The 22,845-nt window shown below is 43.5% G+C and overlaps 1 protein-coding gene across 5 annotated transcripts in view; it reads right to left on the bottom strand.

Annotated features, from left to right (window-relative positions):
* Positions 1 to 22,845, bottom strand: part of elmo1 (engulfment and cell motility 1 (ced-12 homolog, C. elegans)) — a 259,536-nt gene that overhangs the window by 75,355 nt on the left and 161,336 nt on the right. For all 5 annotated transcript variants that reach the window (XM_080203660.1, XM_080203693.1, XM_080203676.1 and 2 more), the window contains 2 exons: positions 19,605 to 19,713; positions 8,446 to 8,582 (listed from right to left, as the gene is read on the bottom strand). In XM_080203660.1, the coding sequence (XP_080059786.1) occupies positions 8,446 to 8,582; positions 19,605 to 19,713 (246 nt within the window). The remainder of the gene's footprint in view (positions 1 to 8,445; positions 8,583 to 19,604; positions 19,714 to 22,845) is intronic.

The following is a 22,845-nucleotide window of genomic DNA, read 5'->3' as shown; positions in this document are numbered from 1 at the left end:
TTGGCTGCGTTTTCAACAATCACCCTCAGCTCCGGGGCAAACATCACAATCAATCCTTGCAGCCTTATCAGTGTACACCATCCATGCTCAATTCTTTCACAGAATCCCCACAGTGCAGGAGGCCATTCAGCCCATTGAGTCTGCACTGACCACAATTCCACCCAGGCCCTATCCCCGTAACCCCATGTATTTACCTGGCTAACCCCCCCCCCCCCCCCCCCCCCGATACTAAGGTCAATTTATCATGGCCAATCAACCTAACCCACACATCTTTGGACTGTGGGAAGAAACCGAGCACTCGGAGGAAGCCCATTCAGACACAGAGAGAACATGCAAACTCCACACAGGCAGTGACCAAGGCTGGAAATGAACCCAAGTCCCTGGCAATGTGAGGCAGCAGTGCTAACCACTGTGCCATCACGTCGCTTTGATGGATAGTGTTAACTAATTTAGGCTCAATTCAGATTCAGTGCAGAGCTCCACTATTCCAACAATAAATGGGGAATATTGGAAATAAGGGGGGGCGGGGGGCTGGAATTTTCCTGTCCTGCCTGCCATGGGAATTGTGGCGGGCAGGGGGAAAGGGGGGGGACCACGCAAAGGTCCATTGACATCGGGTGGTAATATCTGGTTTGGAGCAAGCAGGGCCTGAAAATCCCGCCCAATAAAAATATTTAGCTTCCCAAACACAGAAACAAAAGACTGAACAGTAATGTTTGCCAATCACAACACAACAGAGGCAGCTAAACACAAAAGGGCTTGGGAGCATTACTGTGTAACGTCAATATTCATTTTCTTTGTACAGTGGTAAAAATAAATAGCAATGTTGGCTGAAAGGATTCAACAGGATTTTCATGGATCAAAACATGTTTTACCCATGACTCTGACTGAGTCAACACCTGCACAAAAACAATACTCCATACTCCAGTCCAGCATGAAAGTCAAATTTTAATCAGTCATTCCTTCCTTGTCCCCCCCAGCAACCTGCCCGCACCCACCTCTCCCCACATTTAATGTTGATATCCTGGGGTGGCCACATGACTCACACCATTGGTGTATTAATCTGTTACATTCAGGATTGATACATGTGCCATGACTATTTAGAACGGAGTTGAGGTGGAATTTCTTCACTCAAAGGGTGGTGAATCTCTGGAATTCTCTGCCCGTTGAAGTGGTGGAGGTTGCCTCGCTAAATATTTTTAAGACGCGGGTTGATGGGTTTTTGATAAGCGAGGGGATTAAGGGTTATGGGGAGAGGGCGGGAAAGTGGAACTGAGCCACGACAGATCAGCCATGATCTTATTGAATGGCGGGGCAGGCTCGAAGGGCTAGATGGCCTACTCCTGCTCCTATTTCTTATGTTCCTATTTCTTATGTTCTTCGACAGAATTAAGCTTATACTCCGGGAGCAAGTATATAGCACATGACTATATAAAATGATTTGCATTTATATAGTCCTTTCACAAACTGAGAATGTCCGAAAGTGTTTTACAGACAGTTAAATACTTAAGAAATTTATTCCTGCTGAATATAAAAGTAGGGAGGTCTTGCTGCAGCTGTATAGGGCATTGGTGAGGCCGCAGCTGGAGTACTGTGTGCAGTTTTGGGCGCCGCACCTGCGCAAGGATATTTTGGCCCTGGAGGGAGTGCAGAGGAGGTTTACTAGGCTGATACCGGAGTTGAGGGGGTTGAGCTATGAGGAGAGGCTGAATAAACTAGGCTTGTACTCGTTAGAGTTTAGAAGAATAAGGGGAGATCTCATTGAGACGTATAAGATGATGAATGGGATGGATAGGATAGAGGTGGAAAGACTCTTCCCGCTCAAAAAAGACAGTAGGACTAGGGGGCACAGCCTCAAGATAAAGGGGGGGCGGTTCAGAACGGAGTTGAGGAGGAACTTCTTCACTCAAAGGGTGGTGAATCTCTGGAATTCTCTGCCCGTTGAAGTGGTGGAGGCTGCCTCGCTAAATATTTTTAAGAAGCGGGTTGATGGGTTTTTGATAAGAGAGGGGATTAAGGGTTATGGGGAGAGGGCGGGAAAGTGGAACTGAGCCACGACAGATCAGCCATGATCTTATTGAATGGCGGGGCAGGCTCGAAGGGCCAGATGGCCTACTCCTGCTCCTATTTCTTATGTTCTTATGTTCTTATGTAATGTAGGAAATGCAGCAAGAAATTTGTGCATAACAAGCTCCCACAAACAGTAACACTAGGAGGGATCTTCCAGTCTCACTGGCTCCTGGCAGGAATCGCAATGGCGCAGAGAACTGGGTGTTGCAATTCTCCCACCTACCCATTTCGGGCAGCATCCTCATCCCGCTCCATTCACCCATCTTTCCAGCAGGAAGTGGACTGAGTGGGTTTTGGTAATGACCATTGTGGACTTGGCATTTGGGCCTGGGGGTCCAGGTGAGTACCACCAATCCCTAAGCAAAGAGGAGCATCCTCCCTCTCACCACTCAGATAATGGGTCATCTGCAGCCTCCCCACCGACCAGCCAACACACCACAGAGGCATGAGGGTGAATCAACCCGATCCTCCCTACTCAGCCCACCTCCCTTCTCAGACATCCCCCCCACCCACTCAGCCCACTCCCCTCTCAGACCCCCATCCGTGGCATAGCCTTCAGCCAACTCAGCATGAAATTCTCCCCTAAATCGCTTTGATTTTATGGAACTCTGTTTTGCAACAGCGTAGTGGGTGTGCATGGTCCACACTGTCTCCAGAAGTACAAAGCGATGACTCACTACCACCTCCTCAAGTAATTAGGGACAGACATACCACGAATAACAAAGCTCTCCTGACCATTAAAAGCCACCTCAATGATCATCTGTTGAACCATGCATTCTGGCTTCCTGAACAGCTATATCTATTTAAATAAAAGCAAAATACTGTGGATGCTGGAACCTGAAACAAAAACAGAAAATGCTGGAAACACTCAACAGATCCGACAACATCTGTGGAGTGAGAAAAGAGTCAATGTTGCAAGTCTAAATGACCCTTCATCAGAGCTGATATATCTATGTCTATTTCATCTCTGTAATGCAATTTGGGATCTATACTATGTTAATGGCAAAAAATAAATCTGAGTTATTCTTGCTGTTGTAAAAAGGGTTACTATGGTAAACCATCATCACTGGCTTTAAAATCAGAGTCATGGCGTGGGTATGTAGTCAAAAGCTGATCTCCCAGTCCAATACGATACCAAGGCTGCAAAGAGTGTGGTTCAGCCTCACAGTATTATCAGAAGGAATGACGGATTTGGTCAAGAGGAATGTAGTTTGTAGTAGGGATTGCAACGTTTAGCTGGAGAAAATTTTTGTTCATCCAGTATTGACTGTTAAACAAGCGGTCTGCTAATTCAGCAATAGTGGAGGTATTTAGGGAAGTGATGGCGAAGGAGGTGTTGTCATCAGTGTACATGTCTGGATAAATTTGTCAAGGGGCTGCACGTAGGAGGGAGGGCAAAGATAGATCCTTGTGGGAACACCAGAGATAACACTGCAGGACCAGGAAGCAAAGCCATTGCCAGTGATACTCTGACAATGATTAGAAAGGCAAGAATGGAACTGGACAACTCGAGTGCCACCTAGATCTATACTGGAGAGGCATCAGAGGAGGATGGTGAGGCCAATCTGTCTGAGGTCACAGACAGATCAAGAAGGACAAGGAGGGATATTTACCCTTGTCAGTGCCATGAAAGTTGGCATTTGTGACTTTGATGAAATTGGCACTGTAGCAGAAGCAGAAAACCGACTGGAAGGATTCAAACATAAGAGTTCTGGCAAAGCCGGGTACAGATATAGGAATTATTTGAATTGCTTTCCTCACTGCTGCCCCGCAGACTGGCAACTTCTTTCTACATCTGCATATACAAGTTCTAATACTGCACATCTTTCAGATGGAGTGTTCACTGTTTCATACAAATGCTGTGGGAGCAAAGAGAACAGGGCTATTTTCATGAGAACCACACTGTCTTTGAAGATGAGAAAAAGCATGTTAAGAACCTCACCGCAGGGACACTACTATAAAGATAGCTCCATAAGTCAAATGTCCAATTACGGTGACTGAATGTTTATAGCCTCTGAGAAAGACATACATCCAAAGGGTTATTCCTCTTTTTTCAACCATGAGATCAAAAGATGAGCATTCTTGTCCGCTCTTTCATTCTGAGAAAAATTGGTTCTTTTATGTTTTTCTTTTTTCATTCCATTGCTGTGTTTCTCTCAATTCTTGTTTCATGTTCCTCAACGCATTCTCTTTTATCCCATGTTTATTTTTCTTGGAATTATAGAACTACAAAGGGAGACCATTCAGCCTGCTTTGTCCATGCTAACATGTTGCAGGAACAACTCATCGGTCCAAATTTGCCCATGCCCTGCAATTCTTTTGCCTCTTCAGATAATTATAGGATTCCCTGCTGAAAGCCATGATTGACTCTATTTCCATCTCATTCTCAAACAGTGCATTCCAGATCCTAACCGTATGCTACGTGAAAATGTTATTCCCCATGCCGCCTCTGGTGATGAAAGATGACAGACTTGTCTTCTAAAGCAAGGATCTTACGTACATTTTGGATCAGGAAAGGATGAGGCCTTTTCAAATTCACACGTCAAGGCTGGCTATGTTTGAGCTGAGAAATGCTGTCCACAAGACCTTTCCTTTTATCCATCAAAATAATTTTGCACATTAATAGGTAAATTCTTTAAAGTTAAAGTTCAATAATGTCACATAGTTTCCCCTGGAACAACCTTTCGGAGAGCTTTGACATTCATAGGAGGGCTGATTCTGCCAAGATTTCCACAAACCAATAATCAGATGCCAGATTCGAGCAACAAAGGGTGATAAATTATTTTTTTCCTCTCATTTCTGTGAAGCCCCTTGGCGTGTTTTTTTTGTGTATTGATGGTGCTATATAAATGCAAATTTTTACTATGGGCCACATTTTAATCATTCTGTTATTACGCTTTTGAAAGGAAAAGACTAGCAGCATGAAAATATGAAATATGTATACAAAATTATTAAGCAGAGAAGGTAATGGAATGTAAATTAGACATGGCACACATAAATAATATCGATCAGATATGAGGATTACCCATTATGTACGAGTATGTAAACTGTGCCCACTAAAATAAAAACTACGTTCGATCCTCATTCGCAGCTTCATTTCCAAAAATGAAAGATGGTCCCAGGGCCTCCAACAGAGCCCCAGTGAGGATACAGAGAAAGGGGGAAGATCCCATAGAGAGGTATATGCTCAGCTTAGAAAGACTCAGAACAGAAGGTTCAAATGATTGTTTGCCAAATGTGCATTAATAAAATAGAAAAGTCTCGCCAGAGAGAGGAGCAAGAATACATAATTACACAGTGGAATCAGAGCTTTATATAACTGTAATATTGAAACATAGAAAATAGAAGCAGGAGTAGGCCATTTGGCCCTTTTGAATCTGCTCTGCTATTCATCTTGCTCATGTCTGATCATTAAATTCAATATCCTAATTGTGTCTTCCCCCAATATCCCTCGATTCCTTTCGCCCCAAGAGCTATATCCAATTCCTTCTTGAAATCACACAACATTTTGGCCTCCTACTACTTTCTGTGGTAGTGAATTTCATAGTTTCGCACTCTCTGGGTGAGGAAATTTCTCCTCACCTCAGTCCTAAAAGGTCTACCCTTATCCTCAAGCTATGACCTCTAGTTCTGGACTCCCCCACCATCAGGAGCATTCTTTCTGAATCTACCCTGTCTAATGCTGGTAGAACTTTATAAATTTCTATGCGATCCCCTTTCACTCTTCTAAACTCCAATGAATATAATCCTTTAATATAACTGAGTATTCCAGCCTTCTTTGAGATCTTTAAATTAGCCATTTCATTTTTTTGTATTTATTCACGAGTTTTTAAAATTATTTTAGTACTTCAATCCCCAAATCTCCCTCTTTGTCCACAGTTCCTAGTTTTTGGAAAATACTCTGTTCTATATTTCTTAAGTGCACAGAATTAGATGGAGGATGATTAAGCTGGAGTTAATCAAAGGACAAGAAGGAAATTGAGCAGCTGATGGTGGGAGAGTCCAAAACTAAAGATCACAGTTTGAAGATTTAGGATTTTTGGGACTGAAGTGAAGAGAAATTTCTTCTAGCTTCTTGACTACCTCCTAGAAAGCTGCACCATCCTGGAAAAATAAAAGTATTCCATCACACTCCTGACTGGGGCTTTGTTCAGATGGCTTTGAGGAGTCAGAAGGTGGAACGCCTGATTTCTGGCCAGTTATTGAAGCCACCATATTTAAGTGGCTGGTCCAAATAAGTTTCTTGTCAATGATAAACTACCTCCCCAGTCCCTTCAATCCCTGAAACGCTTCCTTATGGAAGACTACCCACTTGCATGGACGGGTGTGGCACCAAAAACAGCCCGGCAGCTCGATACCATCCAGGACAGAACAGGCTGTGTGATCTGTAGTCCATCCACCATCTTAAACATTGACTTCCACCAGCGCACTGTGACAGCACTGTGCATCATCCACAAGATGCACTCAGCAGCTTGCCAAGGCTCCTGTGTCAGCACCTTGAAAACATGAGATTTTCACTGCTTAGTCAAACAAGAGCAGTAGGTGCATGGAAGCATCACCACCTGCAAATTCCTCTCCGAGTCACACAACATCCTGACTTAGAACCATGTTACCATTCCTTCACTCTGGCTGGGTAAGAATCAAGGACCTCCCTCCCTTTTCCACAAGGTGGCTTACCACTACCTTCCCAAGGGCAAGTAGGGACAGACAAGAAATGTTGATCTTGCCAAGGACACACATCCCATGAAGGAGTAAAATCAATCTTCCCTTGTACTGACTCCAGCTTTTGGAAAGTTTTATTCCTGTTTTCCTAAACTCTATTTTTCAGCTTATGCATTAGGTATTATTACCCTGGATAGTCAACCCACCTTTGGCACAGAATGTGCAGTGAGAAAACACTCAGAAGGTCACCAATTTACTTTTCCTGTCCCCAAGAGTGATGCGTTTGTTTTTACATTCATTTATTAAAAGCTGAATTCAATTCAAAATGTATTTTGGTCTCCTTGGTGCTTCACTGCAAACCTTGTGGAATAGATAGCCAGTAAAACTGAGCAATTGTACCATGCCCTGCCTTGTGATACAACAGGGAATTAATAGGCTACCAGTCTATATAACTCCTAGATAAAGGCAAGTTACTGCCGATGCTGGAATCTGAAACAAAAACAGAAAACGCTGGAAAATCTCAGCAGGTCTAACAGCATCTGTAGAGAGGGAATCCAAAGATGTGCAGGTTTGATGGATTGGCCATGCTAAATTGCCCCTTAGTGTCAGAGGGACGAGCTAGGGTAAATGCATGGGGTTATGGGATTAGTGTCTAGGTGGGCTTGTGGTCAGTGCAGACCCGATGGGCCGAATGGCCTCCTTCTGCACTATAGAATTCTTTGATCCTAAAGAATAGAGCCAACAATGGAGGGAAGTGAGGGGAAGGGGTTTGGAGGGAAGCGAGAGGGGGAGGGGAAGGAAAAAACGAGTTAGAGAATATAACATTTGCTACACTTTGAATACTAGCTATTCTACTAGCTAAATGCATGGGGCTATGGGATTAGTGCCTAGGTGGGCTTGTGGTCAGTGCAGACCCAATGGGCTGAATGGCCTCCTTTTGCACTGTAGAATTCTTTGATTCTAAAGAATAGAGCCAATGTTTCGAGTCAGGATGACCCTTTGTCAGACTGTATTGTATTTATAGACTCTGGTTCCGGACACCCCACAATACATTTCCACTGATATTAAAGCAGGCACTGTGCCTCAAAACCAGCATAATCTGTCAAAGGTCATCTTGAGTGGAAACATCTCTCCCCCACAGATGCTGTCTGACCCACTGGGATTTTCCAGCGTTTTCTGTTTTTCTTGTATATAGTTCCTCGCTTGTATGCAGTTCTAACCAGCTTGAATAATGGTGGAAAGGATTATCTGATGTCAGCCTCACATCAAGACAGGTTCTGACATGCACAAAAACTGGAAGAATCGGGAAGAAGCTTCTGAAGATTATGCTCGCAAATCTCTGTGGACTTGCACAAGATGTTAAGCTGAAGGTTTGGTTGAAAGAAGATTTTGTTGGAAAATTAACTGTTGCTGAAGTAGGGTAGAATATCAAAAGCAGTCACACATTGTAGTAATGTCACAGCAACATTTGACAGAATGGTTATTTCAAGTTCTTCATTAAATTCAAAAGGAAGCTGGCTTTGCTACTGTTTCTTTTTAAAGCTACAAATGAAATTCACCATATGTTAGCGATGTCAAGACTTGATTTTCTCAGAGTTTCTGCTGACATTACACAATGTGTACCTGTAGATTATCTTTCGCTCGGGGATATAAACCAGAAATCATAATCTTCACTTCTAACACAGCTCTGCAACACAGCGCAGCAGCACTGACCTTGTTGAAGTCCTCAGATGTTGCTCGCATTTCCTTCCACGTCTTATTTAAGAGCTGGATGCAGATGCAGAAGAACTCCTCAAATGATCGGTCATGGGTGAAAAACATGGGGTGAAATTCGTTGCAGGTGTCACTGGCTGTAGGGTTATGCAAAAAATGGGCATTGGGGAAATGATGGGGTGGGGAGGAATGGGTGAGAGGACAGAAGAGGCAAGGGGGTTTGGAGGGAAGCGAGGGGAGGGGGGTTTGGAGGGAAGCGAGGGGAGGGGGGTTTGGAGGGAAGCGAGGGGAGGGGGGTTTGGAGGGAAGCGAGGGGAGGGGGGTTTGGAGGGAAGCGAGGGGAGGGGGGTTTGGAGGGAAGCGAGGGGAGGGGGGTTTGGAGGGAAGCGAGGGGAGGGGGGGGTTTGGAGGGAAGCGAGGGGAGGGGGGTTTGGAGGGAAGCGAGGGGAGGGGGGTTTGGAGGGAAGCGAGGGGAGGGGGGTTTGGAGGGAAGCGAGGGGAGGGGGGTTTGGATGGAAGCGAGGGGAGGGGGGTTTGGAGGGAAGCGAGTGGAGGGGGTTTGGAGGGAAGCGAGGGGAGGGGGTTTGGAGGGAAGCGAGGGGAGGGGGTTTGGAGGGAAGCGGGGGGAAGGGATTTGGAGGGAAGCAGGGGGGAGGAAAAAAGGAGATAGAAAATATAACATTTGTTACTCTTTGAATACTAGCTGTCGGGTAACAATGTACACCTTCTTGAACATTAAACCCTCAACCAACATATACAGGCCTGTGCTGAGTGGTAATATAAATAAAGACAAAGATAACCAAAAGGCCCTTTTATCCCACTGAAACTCATTCTTCTAGGCATAGGTATTTATCAGGTAATGATATAGTATTGATAGGCAGAGTCTATCTGGGAGGAAGAAATCCTTCATGTTACCCACAACAATTTCTGAGATCTGGAACATCTTTTTCACAATATCTTCACATTACTTCAACATTTGCTGTTGGTTCTATCCAGGGTCAAGGACCTAAAATCACAGCCAATTTTTAGAAGATGAAGCTCTGTGAATGTTGTTAATATGTTTCTATCTAGTTATTCCTGAACATAATAAACAAACAAATTTGGGAACTGTTGGACTGCGATACATGCCAACAAGGGTTTTCAGATCAAAGCATATTCATGGGATCATAGAATCCCAGAGAGTAGAAGGAAGCCATTCGGCCCATTGAGTCTGCACTGACCACAATCCCACCCAGGACCTATTCCTGTAACCCCACAAATTTACCCTGTTAATCCCCTGACACTAGGGGCAATTTACCATGGCCAATCAACCGAACCGGCATATTTTTGGGCTGTGGGAGGAAACCAGAGCACCTGGAGGAAACCCATGCAGACATGGGGAGAATGTGCAAACTCCACACAGACAATGAACTGAGGGTGGGATTGAACCCAGGGTCCCTGGCACTGTGAAGCAGCAGTGCTAACCACTGTGCCGCCCCACCATATTTCCACCAAGCACTGGAAGTGACCATCATTGAGATTATAATGTTGATTCCCTGCGTTATGGGATGTTGAGAGAGTTGGAAAGACTGAGAAGGGATCTCATTGAAACTTACAAAGTTCTAACAGGATTAGACATAGTAGATTCGGAAAGAATGTTATCGATGGTGGGGGAGTCCAGAACTAGGGGTCATAGTTTGAGGATTGAGGTGAAGAAAATCTTTTTCACCCAGAGTGGTGAATGTGTGGAATTCACTGCCACTCAAAGCAGTTGAGGCCAAAACCTTGTGTGATTTCAGGAAGGAATTAGATATAGCTCTTGGAGCTAAAGGGGTCAAAGGAAATGGGGGGGTGGGGGGAGGTCGGATCAGGGTACTGAATTTGATGATCAGCCAAGATCATAATGAATGGCGGAGCAGGCTCAAAAGGCCAAAGGGCCTACTCCTGCTTCCATTTTCTATGTATGCTTACCCTGTAGGTGTATTGGCCACCAAATAAAGGATTCAGTTATTTAAATAAATGCAAAAATGCTCCACGTATAATGCAAGTGACATTTTATATGCAGCAGCAAATGGGAGAATTTAAAAATTTATTTAATATGAGACGTTATCTTGATTCAGTTGGTAAAAGAAATGAGTTGTATTTATATGGCTTGTTTTGCATCCTCAGTATGTCCCAAAGCACTCAACAGCCAATTAAGGTGCTTTTGAAGTGTAGTTATTAGCATAATGTAGGAAATACAAGCAGCCAAGTCGTGCACAGCTTGATCCCACAGACAGCAATCAGGTATGTGATTATGTAGAAATGATGTTGGATGAGGGATAAATATTATCCTGCATTCAAGTTGTATTCCAGGACTGGAATACCTAATCTAGTGTTTTTTGAAGTAAAGTTTCAAAAAAAAAGTAAACTTCAGTTCAAACTAGCGGTAAGTCAAGCATTGGAAAACAAAATCATAAAAGCTTTAGTAAATCAATGCAGCTATATATGATATCAGCCCTGGTAATGTTCTCGCCCTAGTGGCATGGTAGCACAGTGGTTAGCACTGCTGCTTCACAGCTCCAGGGTCCTGGGTTTGATTCCCGGCTTGGGTCACTGTCTGTGTGAGTTTGCATGTTCTCCTCGTGTCTGCGTGGGTTTCCTCCGGGTGCTCTGGTTTCCTCCCACAGTCCAAAGATGTGCGGGTTAGGTTGATTGGCCATGCTAAGAAATTGCCCCTTAGTATCCAGGGAAGCGTAGATTAGAGGGATTAGTGGGTGTAATACATAGGGATATGGGGGTAGGTCCTGGCTGGGATTGTGGTCGGTGCAGACTCGATGGGCTGAAGGGCCTCTTTCTGCACTGTAGGCTTCTATGATCTCGTCAGAAGATTGTGCATTCATGTCCCACTCCAGATACCTCAGCACATAATTTAGGCTGACTTTTTAAGTGCAGTATTTGAGGGAGTGCTACACTGCCAGATATGCTGTCTTTTGTCCTGTCAGGTGAATGCAAAAGATCATGAGACTACCAGAAGAAAAGGAGCGAGAGTTATCCTGGCCTCCCAGTCAACATTTACTTCTCAAACAATATCACAAACTGAGATTCTCAGGCCATTATCTCATAGCTGTTTGAGACAGCATGCTGGGCAAACTACATTACAACAGTAACTATGCTTGAGAAGTATTTAATTGGTTATAAAGCACTTTAGAAAGTCCTGAAGGCATGAAAGATTCTATACAAATAGACAATTCTTTCTTTATAGCCATTTTTGGGACATTTGTGGTGCAGAATGGCTACCATATTTGCCAACAAAAAGTCACTGCAATTCAAAAATGAATGGCTGGGATGTGTACTTGGATGTCACACAAATGCAAATATCTGTTTTAGCAACAGGCAACATTTCTCTCTGTTTTAAAGGACATGGTAATTGATCCATTTTAAACAGAGCAACCGAGAAAATAGGAGTAAGCGTAGGTCTTTTGGCCCTGCAAGCCTGCTCTGCCATGCATTATGACCATGGCTGATCATCCAACTCAACAGCCCAATCCCACCTTTCTTCCATTTCCTTTGAATCCCTTTGCCTCAAGAACTATATTTAACTATTGAAAACGTTCAATGTTGTGGCATCAACTGCTTTCTTGTGGTAGTGAATTCCACAGGCTCACCACTGAAGATATTTCTCCACATCTCAGTTCTAAATGTATCCTCAGACTTTGACCCTGGTTCTGTGCATGCCCACCATCAGGAACGTCCTTCTTGCACCTACCTATACAATGCGGCATTATCTGCAGAATCAATAATAAAATACTAATGTCCTTAAATATCTTTCAGGTCTATAGAATGTAAAAGTTAAAACTAACAATCGTGAACTCTTCCCAACTCAAATATTGCTGCGTACATTGTGAACAATGATTGGAAATGATTTTTCCAGATGATATCTGGCTGCGCTGAAGGCACATGTAAAGAACAAAATCTTGACAAATCAAACCATTATTTTATATTTCAAAGTGATGCTTTAGCGGCAAGATTTCAATTTGTTTAACAAGACCAATCTCATCCATCAAGAACATAGGCAGCCTCACCTCTCTGTCAGAGAATCAATGCAAAACATAACACTAACGGTTTCTGAAAGATTTTTGCAATGAAGCTTATAGCTCGAAGGCACTCATCACAGTCTCGTCAAGGAAGTAATTAAGTGCTGCTCGCAGTATAGGTGAAGGCAATAGATTCTTCTTCCAGATATTTTGAAATTTTGTCTTGTATTAAACTTGTTTGGAAATGAGACGGAAATTCAAATAACTGATTGAATACTTAAGGCATAAAATTATAGCCATGTTCACCCAGCAGAAACTTGGCAAAGACAGGAGCTATAATAGCCAGTGCCATGGATCCCATTGTCTTCCTGTGGATCTCCATTTGACTTGTTGTTTGTGGAATATTGCCGTGCCCAAATCAGTTAACACACCATTCATGAATACACTTCAAAATGAAAATAGCACTGGTGCACCACTTTATTTTGGCTTGAAGACATTACATCAATGCAAGTTCTTCCTTCTTCCATTAATTCCTTTAGGGGGAAGCACCAGGATAATAGATATTGAATGTAAAGATGCACATTGCGGCAGAAACACTAGGGCAGGAGAGAGGGAAATTGGCTGCTCCACACTTGGCCTGTGAGTTCTTGATGGTACAGCCAGATCATAAAAGATTTGAAAATGGATTCCAGTCTCGTACACAGCCATCCTTAACCTTGATAAACACAAGGTTTAGTAAAGCTAATGAATTCCTCCTTTAATTTAAGATTAGTACTTCACCAGCTCCACTTCTTTTCTTTACTTCCATGACTGGTGCAAAAAGCACTTGAAGCAAAGGCAGGTTTTATGAATAAATCAGGATATGCACTCAGATTTTATAGAAAACTAATGAGAAACTGCATTTCGCTGAAGGTAGCATCCATCCTTAATTGCATTCTGCTGACAACAGTCGCTGCAGCCCGGATTATTCCACACATTGGGCTCTCCGACAGTCTTCTCCTCGCCCCTGGGGACTGAAACTCTTCCTCACAAACACAGACTGGGTCGTTGCTGTGCTCTCTATAGCCACTAGTTGAAGCTCCCAACCATGTCTCAAACAGAAAACTGGGCAAATGACTAAAAGCCAGCAGCAGGACAAAGCTGAGTGATTGTGGGTGAGGGGGCTGGTGGTGGTTGGGAGGAGGGCGGAGAAGGGGAGACTGGTGGGGGAGCGGGGGGAGAAAGGCTGGTGATCGGGACCGGGCTGGCAATGTCAAAGTTGCATACCATATCCTCTTGGCCCCCAAGCCGGGCTAAAAGAGCTATAAACCGTGAGAAGCAGCAGCGCCCACCCGAGAAAAGCTGTTTGAAGCTGGTAAATAGTGACTTTGATATGCAAATGAGGGCTCTGCCTCTCCTTTACGGGGGCCACGTCCATGGACGGATTCCTGCAGTTTAAATTTGAAGGGGTGAGCATGGGGTCAATTTGCTCAATCCTCGTACTTTAAAACCAGCCCCGTCGAGATAGGAGTTCAAATCAAAGTCTAAGGTCTTGGATAGAAGGGTAAAATGATGTGTGTTCAGCTTTGTTCCCAATTTGAAACTTCATCAAAACTCCGAACAAGCTAATAGCAAAATTCAGTTGATGGTGCTCCATTTTATGAAGAATGGTCAATTTTCACTGCTGCTGAGGGTGTCTGCAGCTTCTGTACATCCATTCTGTACACAAGTTCCTAAAAGCTGTCACATGGTCCATTTCTCATTTTGGCAGAATAAGCCTCTAGTACGACGCCTCTGCACCTACACAGCACTTTTATACATCCTTCTGGACTCGGAGAACATTTTCAAATTACTTATTTAAAACCTCAGCGAAAGAGAAAAAGGCTCTTTGCAAAGACAGGGTAAGCCTTTGACTGAAAAACAAATAAATTAACTATGAACCCCCTGACAAATCCACCTGCAGGTTCTTTCAGATAAATCCCCACACCGCACCAAGTCTGTCATTTGATAAGATTGTGCAGGACTGTCACTGGTTAGTCTACAGCATTTAATCTCTTTAGAATGACCATCTCAATCCTCAAACCACACATAGATTTCAATTAATATCCTATTTCTTTAGGGTCTTTCCATTATCGCCAAAGATTTTTTCCCCAAAACACTTCAGATTCAATATTAAATGTCAGCTACTCATAACATCCAGATTTACTACGTGGTTTAATAGTACTTGTATTGACTCTCTCCAATAACACTGTCTCTGGAGGAAGTACCGAAACCATCTTGCAGAATTATGGACGCATTAGCCACTTCTAATGAAAGAATCCATATTTGTACAATGTTGTTCATAACTGCAGGATCTTCTCCAACGCTTTACGGGGGAGTGACGGCCTGGTGGTAGAATCGCTAGACTATTAATTCAGAAACTCAGTTACTGTTCTGGGGACCCGGGTTCGAATCCCGCCACAGCAGATGATGGAATTTGAATTCAATAAACATATCTGGAATTAAGAATCTACCAATGACCATGAAACCATTGTCGACTGTCAGAAAAACCCATCTGGTTCACCAATGTCCTTTAGGGAAGGAAATCTGGTCTGGCCTATATGTGACTCCAGACCCACAGCAATGTGGTTAACTGTCAACTGCCCTTGCAACCAGGAGTGGGCAATAAATGCTGGCCCACCAGCGACGCCCACGAATGAATTTTTAAAAAAATACAGTGATTGGAAATGTCATCGTTTTGGCGACGTAGGGAATACTTCTGCTCACAGCTCTGTCTTATCAACAGCAACAAGATAATGACCAAATCATCTGCTGTGGTTGGTTGGCCAGGGCAGCATGGTGGTACAGTGGTTACCACTGTTGCCTCACAGCGCCAGGATGTGGGTTCGATTCCCAGCTTGAGTCACTGTCTGTGTGGAGTTTGCACGTTCTCCATGGGTTTCCTCCGACAGTCCGAAAGACTTGCTGGTTAGGTGCACATCATCCAATATTGATATCTGATTACCCAGGGTGGCATGGTGGCGAAGTGGTTAGCACTGCTGCCTCACAACCTCTGAAACCCGGGTTCAATTCCCAGTTTGGGTCACCGTCTGTGTGGAGTCTGCACATTGTCTGTGTGGGTTTCCTTGGGTGCTCCGGTTTCCTCCCACAATCCAAAAGACATTCTGGTTAGGTGTACTGGTGCTAAATTCTCCCTCAGTGTACCAAACAGGCGCCAGAATGTGGCAACTACGGGACTTTCAAGGTAACTTCATAGCAGGACCTACTGCTGTGAAGCGTACTTGTGACTAATAAGCTTCACTTTACTTACTTTTGCTTCACTGTAAGGGATAAATAGTGGCCCGGATATTGAGCCTCTGCTCTTCTTCCAAGTTGTGCCTGGGAATATTTTGTATCCCATCTGAGAAGAGGTGGGTGTTTTCACCTGAAAAAAAGCACCTCCAACAGTGCAGCAATGCTACAGTGAGTGACAGCCTACATAACGTGCTCAAATCTCTTGACTGGGGTTTGAATCTGTAATGTGCCAAATCAGAGGCTAATGCTGACGAACAAGAACAGAATGATGACTTTAAAATTGCCTTTGCCACTTTGACCAAATTATCTCCAGCCTTTAACCCTGCCTCCCCTTAAGTCCTTACTTGACTTTGTTTCCCCTATCTACCACAGGAGATTGAGTACTATGTATTGAATAGAATGTGATGGTGTTACTGTATTTAATTTATTCTTAATTATTAGCAAGATAAGTAGGACATGAGTTTTCTCTTTGCTTTTCAAACAATATTTAAATACCAAAGACCTCCCAGATACTTTATTCATTCTACTGTCAATACCAAGGAATCTCCAAAAAGCACAATGGCAGATTTGCAAAGTTTCTCAATTGGTAAGTTTATTTACAGCAAAATAATAATTTAACATCTTCCAAATCATCCCATTGGCACTTTGGATTGAACCAACACATCTTATACTGATCCATTACAGAGTCTGTCAGCTAGTTAGTGACTATGGACAAAATGTGTGATGAATCAGGCACTATTCATCAAATTCTTGACAATCCCAATTGGAGGTGACAAATTGGTAATTTACCCCTGGAACACAATGGCAGTCAATGCATTAGCACCAGAACAAATCTGAGAATGTTTCCCACGTCTCTCACAGAATTTCATAGAATCCCTACAGTGCAGAAGGAGGCCATTCGGACCATCAGTTCTGTGCTGACTCCCTGACAGAATATCTCATCCATAGATCCATCTAATTAATACATCTAACCTACACATCCTGAGATACTAAGGGGCAGTTTTGCCATGGTCAATTACTCAACCTACATATCTTTAGGCAATGGCAGGAAACCTGAGCACCCGGGAGGAAATCCACGCAGGCACTGGGAGAACATGCAAACACCACACAGACAGTGACTCGAGGTGTGAGTGTGTGTGTGTGTGTGTGTTTGAGAGACAGTGTGTGTGTGTGTGTGTGTGTGTGTGTGTGTGTGTGTGTGTGTGTGTGTGTGTGTGTCTGCCTCACTCCCAATCTCAGTGTTCTCATTCACCCTCACCCCCACACACCAACAGCACTCTCTGTGTGTGTGTGTAAGCACTCTACTCCTAGGAGTGAGTGAGAAACACGAGTTAATTCTCCCAGCTAGGAGACATCAGCCAAGGCCATTTAGCAGGCTCCCCGCTGGGCGCCACAGCCTCCGGGCCCTGGATTTCCAGTAGCGTCAGTTCCATGCCAGAAATCGGCTTTCAGTTTGTTTAAATATTTAAATCTGTATTTCCATCTGATTAGCATGCCCACGAGCTCCCCCCCCCCGCCCACCACCGGCTCCCCACTAACGGGGAGCTGGCGAACTGACACTGCTGGAGTGAATGGGGACCTCCTGGGAGTTCAGGGGTAAAGGGGGGAGTGGGGGACTGCCCCGGGCATTGAAAGCCTGGCAGTGCCAGCCTAGCCCCAGGGCACACCTTGGCATTGCCCCATCAGGCAGCAGGCAGTGCCAAGGGGGCAGAGAAGTAGGTGGGGGTGGGGAGTCCTGCTGTCACTCTATATAGGGATCATGGGTAAGAGGACAGAAGCAGCTGATGAGGTCTGACAACTGGGCAATCAGCAGATTGGGACTGCGGGGGCTGGCCCGGATATGTCCGGGAAAGCAGAGATCATTCCAAAATTAATCCCATTGTTCCACTCTCTCCCCATTGTTCTACATCAATCTAAACTTAATCCCATTGTTCCACACCAATCTAAATTTAATACCATTGTCCCACTCTCTGCCTACTGTCCTACACCTTTCCAAAATTAATCCTACTGTTCTAGTCTCTCCATAGCCTGATAACAATTTAGGACAAATCCCCTTGCCTACCCTCTCTTCCCCTTCAACTGTATCTGTATCTTTCTCCAGAGTATTACACTTATTTTAATCTTACTTCTGGCCCACTTCACTCCATAATAATAATACAACAGACTTCTCTATGTTTACGTGGGCTGTTCTTAGCCTCAAATCTTACTGCTAATATTTCACATGCTTTGTATACTCAAAGTATTTGGTACAGAATTAATATAAGTTGAAATGGGCATTAGTTCATTTACCATATTTCAGAAGAAACACAGGCTCTTCTTTATCAGTGTTAGCAATTCTGATTTTCTTCACTCTTTTGGAGTGTAGAAGATTGAGAGGTGATCTTATAGAGGTGTACAAGATCATGAGAGACATGGACAGGATGAATGCACTCAGTCTTTTCCCCAAGGTTGGGGGATTGAGAACTAGAGCGCATAGTTTAAATTAAGCGGGGAAAGAATTAATGGGAACCTGAGGAGTAACTTTTTTTACACAGAGAGTGGTACATATGTGGAATGAGCTGCCGGAGGAAGTGGATAGATACATGGATAGGAAAGGTTTAAAGGGATATGGCCAAATGCAGGCAAATGGGGTTAGCTTAGATGGGCTTTCAGGTCAACATGGACCAGTTTGGGCTGAAGGCCCTGTCTCTGTGCCGTACATTCTATGATTCTACGATTACTGGTGACTGGGTGTTCAGTTACAATAGCCTTAAGTTTTAGAATTCCTCCCCTAAACCCTTCCTGCTCTCATCTGTCTTTCTTCCTTTAAGATGATCCTTAAGCCTTACCTCTCTCCTAAGATTTTGGTCAACTGCTATAATATCTACTCTGTGTCAAATTCTGCTAGGCAACATTCTGTGAAGCAGGAATGCTTGGGATATCTTACAATCTTAAAAGGCACTTATAAAATGTAACTTACTGACATTTCCAAAACTTTCTCAAACATTCCAAGCTGCACTATAAATTGCCAAGAAACACTGTTCATCAACCACCAGTAACCATGAATTACATTTCCAAAAATCTTAAAAAGTTAAGTGAAAGTAATGGTCAACACCAGATAAAACATATCCTGGGCCCTTTCCTCCACCTATTCTGAAATTTTAACTCACTGAATGAATGAATAGGTCAAGTGAATTGGGCAAAGAACAATCTAATTACCCGTTAACACTCTGGAGGTGCCCATAGCATTAGACCAGATGGAACATATATTTGACTTTTTAAATACAGACTCCTTGGCTCCTCTCAGAATAGTTAAGTTTTTGGAGAGTTGGGTACTATTAGTGATTAAACAAGACCGGATTTGGCAACAACAATAAACAGATTCCAGAAATTACGAAGACATAATTTTCCTGTTGAGACAACATTCCTAACAGCACAGCCGCCTCACAATGTTGTGCTTAGCAGCTCATTGAAGGAAGGGGTGAAGATTGATATCCACTTGTCATCAGCAATGTGTATATATGTAAGCACATGCACACATGTGTCTAAATGCACATTGGAGCTATGAGATGCGAGTTCCCCTTAGCAGTGATTCTAGTGCTGTCATTTTTGTAGGAGCAAAGCACAGGCTGGATGTTTCAGCAAGAACAAATAGTTGGAGAAGTTGCTCCTCCAAGCACTGGTACCAATCGCCACACTGTCCTCAGGACACACAAGTGCAAGAATGGGCCGAAGTCTTGCATTCTAACCACACTCGCATCTCCCCCATAAAAAAATAAATTGACAGAAATAGACAACAAAATTAAGTTTAACCTTATTTTTAAAATGTTTAAAGAAAACATAAGGAGAATTGGTACTAACAGAGACTCTTTATTTTAACAAACTATGTGACAGCTTAATATAAAAACTTACGAAGTTCTCCCACTTTAAGGATTTCGCACAGCATCCTGGTGAGCTCGATGCTACTTCGACCAAATGGACACTCATGCTTGTCTTCGCGACTACTATTCTCCAGAACAATCTAGAAAGAACCCCAGAAGGGGTCAGAAAGTTATGGTTATTTATACTGTTAGCACTGCGCTGGAATGGGTGTCAATGGCATAAATTGCATACCATTTTATAATACAGAAACTAGCATTCCGCTTAACTGGTCAGTGCTGGTGTTAGTGCTTTATATATATGCTTTATATGGTGTTAGTGCTTTTTTACTTCTTCTCTCCTTATCCACATATCCTTTGATTCCTTTCCCTCTCATGTACTTATCCAGCTTTCCCTTGAACGCATCAACACTATTTCCTTCAACCACTTCTGTGGCAGCAAATTTCACAGTCTCATCCAAAGAGGTTTCTCCAGCATTTCTTATTGGTTTATAGGTAACTAACTTGTATTTATGGAACAAGAGCAGAAAATGCTGGAAAACGTCAGCAGGTCTGACAGCATCTTTGGAAGGAGAATGGAGCCAATGTTTTGAGTCGGGATGATCCTTTGTCAGACTATGGACTCCACACAATACATTTCCACTGATATCATTACAGGCACTGTGTCTCAAAAGCAGCATACTTGGGACTGCAGCTGTGCCAGAGCTCAGATCTTGCCGGTTTTCAGAGAGAAAAACAAGTCAGAACTTTAATTCAATTAATAGAATCATAGAATCCTACAGTGCAGAAGGAGGCCATTTGAGTCTGCATTGACCACAATCCCACCCAAGCCCTATCCCCATAACTCTATGCATTTACCCAAACTAGTCCCCCTGACACCAAGGGGCAATTTATTACAGCCAATCCACCTAGCCCGCACATCTTTGGACTGTGGGAGGAAACTGGAGTCCCCAGAGAAAACAAACGCAAACACAGGGAGAATGTGCAAACTCCACACAGACAGTGTCCCAAGCTGGGAACTGAACCCGTGTCCACAGTGCCACAATCCTGCCCCACAGGAGACACATTAAATCTGGTGAATAAGTTCCTTTTTTTAACATTTTAAAAAATACATAATGGTGAAGAAATACCATTTGAAATGAAATAATATGGTAAGTGAGGCTGACTTGCAGGCTGTGCTGGATTCAAATTACAGATTGGATGGATTGGGCCAAGCCAGGTCAGGGTGGGGTCAAGGGTCCCTTGAACCATCATAAGCACAGGAAAAGCTACTAGCAAGTTTGGTGTGACACAATACCAGTGCAGCAACAAACACATTGTCCTGGTGAGTTATTTTACTATAATAACAATTAAAATTGATACATGGCAGCTTATAAATAGATCCAGTTTTTGGACAATCCTTGTTTCTGGTTAGCTGGATTTGAGACACTGCACCTGCAATGAGAATGACACTTACACAATGTTCCACTACTTTAGTTAGAATAGGTTTGCAATATTTGATGGCAAGAAAGAAAGGTTGGCATCATGATAGCTTCACAAAGTCCTTTTCAGAGATAGTGGATAATTGCATGTCAGACTTCTAACCGGGGTGCCATGGAATGGCATGTAGTGAGTTTGTGACAATCACATATATTGCAGGTAAACCCTCTTGTCGTCTCCTACCACGTAATTACTGTAATTAAGACTTCTTCTATTATAATGAGGGGTTTCCGGTTAGACAAGATAACAACTGCTGGCCAGAAGTACAAAAATGATTGCATTAAGATCCCAATCTCGAGGTTTGCCACGTTGGGAATGCGCTGTGCAAGGTTTGTACCCACAAATAGGAGTGGTAAGAGAGAGAAGAAATGGACCATACGAATACACAAAAGGAAGCCATTCGGCCCACTGCGTCTGTACTGACCACAATCCCGCTAAGGCCCTATTCCCGTAACCCCACATACTTACCCTGTTAATCCCCTGATCCCTTTGCCACTCCCTGTAAGCTTCTTGTAATGGTGCTCTGAAAAAGGCTGTCGGGAAATGGAGATGCACTGCTCAGTATTACACTCTGCATCATTGCTGTGCTGATCTGAGACTAGAACCAGGTGACATGGTTTAAAAATAAAGGATCTTCCATTTAAGGTGGAGATCAGGAGGGAGATTTCTTTCTCTGAGGGTCATTTGTTGTGGAATTCCCTTATCCAGAGGACAGTGGAGGGAGTCATTGACTGCTTCTCAAAGACTCACACACACACATGATGAGTCACACAGCTCAATATCAGACTTTACAGCTGAACAAATACCAAATTGTTTCAATTACATACATCCCTGGCACTAAATCCCTTCATGTTTAGACAAAGAGTCATAAAATAGCTGCTGTCAATGGGATTTAAGCCTTGGAATGGGATGTAGATGTAAGCAGGTAACGTACAGCGACTGCCATTCTGGTTTGCTTTAAGCTTGGTTGGAAATATCAAATCTCATTTATGAACACTGACAGACATGGCCTCCCCCTTCCACCCAAAGAGAACAGAAAGCACCCCTCAAGCTATCAGTGGAAGATTAAAGAAAGCGTACAACCCTATGCCTAGTTTCCACAAGGTCACAAAACATGACAAGTCCCGGAGTTGATTGATGTCTGAAAGTCAGTGCAATATTTCAATTTGAAATCACACTCCCAACTACCACCTCCCTGCTGCTGTGCTTGGATTGTCCTGTACACAATGTATTGCTATTCCAGGCACTGCAATTTCTGCTGTAATCAGCCACGGCATGTCAGGTTTGTGAGATCCTCCAACAAAGGGCATTAGAATATTCAATATATATTTAAATTAACAATGAATAAATGTTACAGATGACAGCAACCATCAATTGTTCTATATGAATCAATGCAAAACTGCAGCAAATAACTTGGAAGCGATTTCCTTTTAGCATGTTCATTACTCAAGCCACTATTAAAATTCGCAGTTCCTGATTCAGGTGAGCCACACAGTATAACACTCCTGCTGCTCCTTGCTTTTAGTAGCCTTGCAACTGTGCTCCACACCTTTGTTGATAATTCCACTCTGCATCACTTTGAAAATTTAATTTCCTTCCTATTTTAGGCTGCGTGGCATAAGAACAGAATCCAGCTACAAGTAATCGTCATGAAATGAAAAGGTCTCACAGGTCTAGCTCTGGGGGCAGCCCACAACTTAACACGAGCACCCGTCAACATCAACAGTGATGAAGTAAATGGTGGACAGCTTCAAGTTTCTAGGTGTTCAGATCACCAACGTCATGTCCTGGTCCTT

This window comes from Carcharhinus amblyrhynchos, chromosome 2 (assembly GCF_965287045.1).
Source record: "Carcharhinus amblyrhynchos chromosome 2, sCarAmb.v2.hapA, whole genome shotgun sequence".
Taxonomy (NCBI): domain Eukaryota; kingdom Metazoa; phylum Chordata; class Chondrichthyes; order Carcharhiniformes; family Carcharhinidae; genus Carcharhinus; species Carcharhinus amblyrhynchos.
Note: the sequence above shows the minus strand (reverse complement) of the source record. Positions and strands in the feature narration are given on the sequence as shown.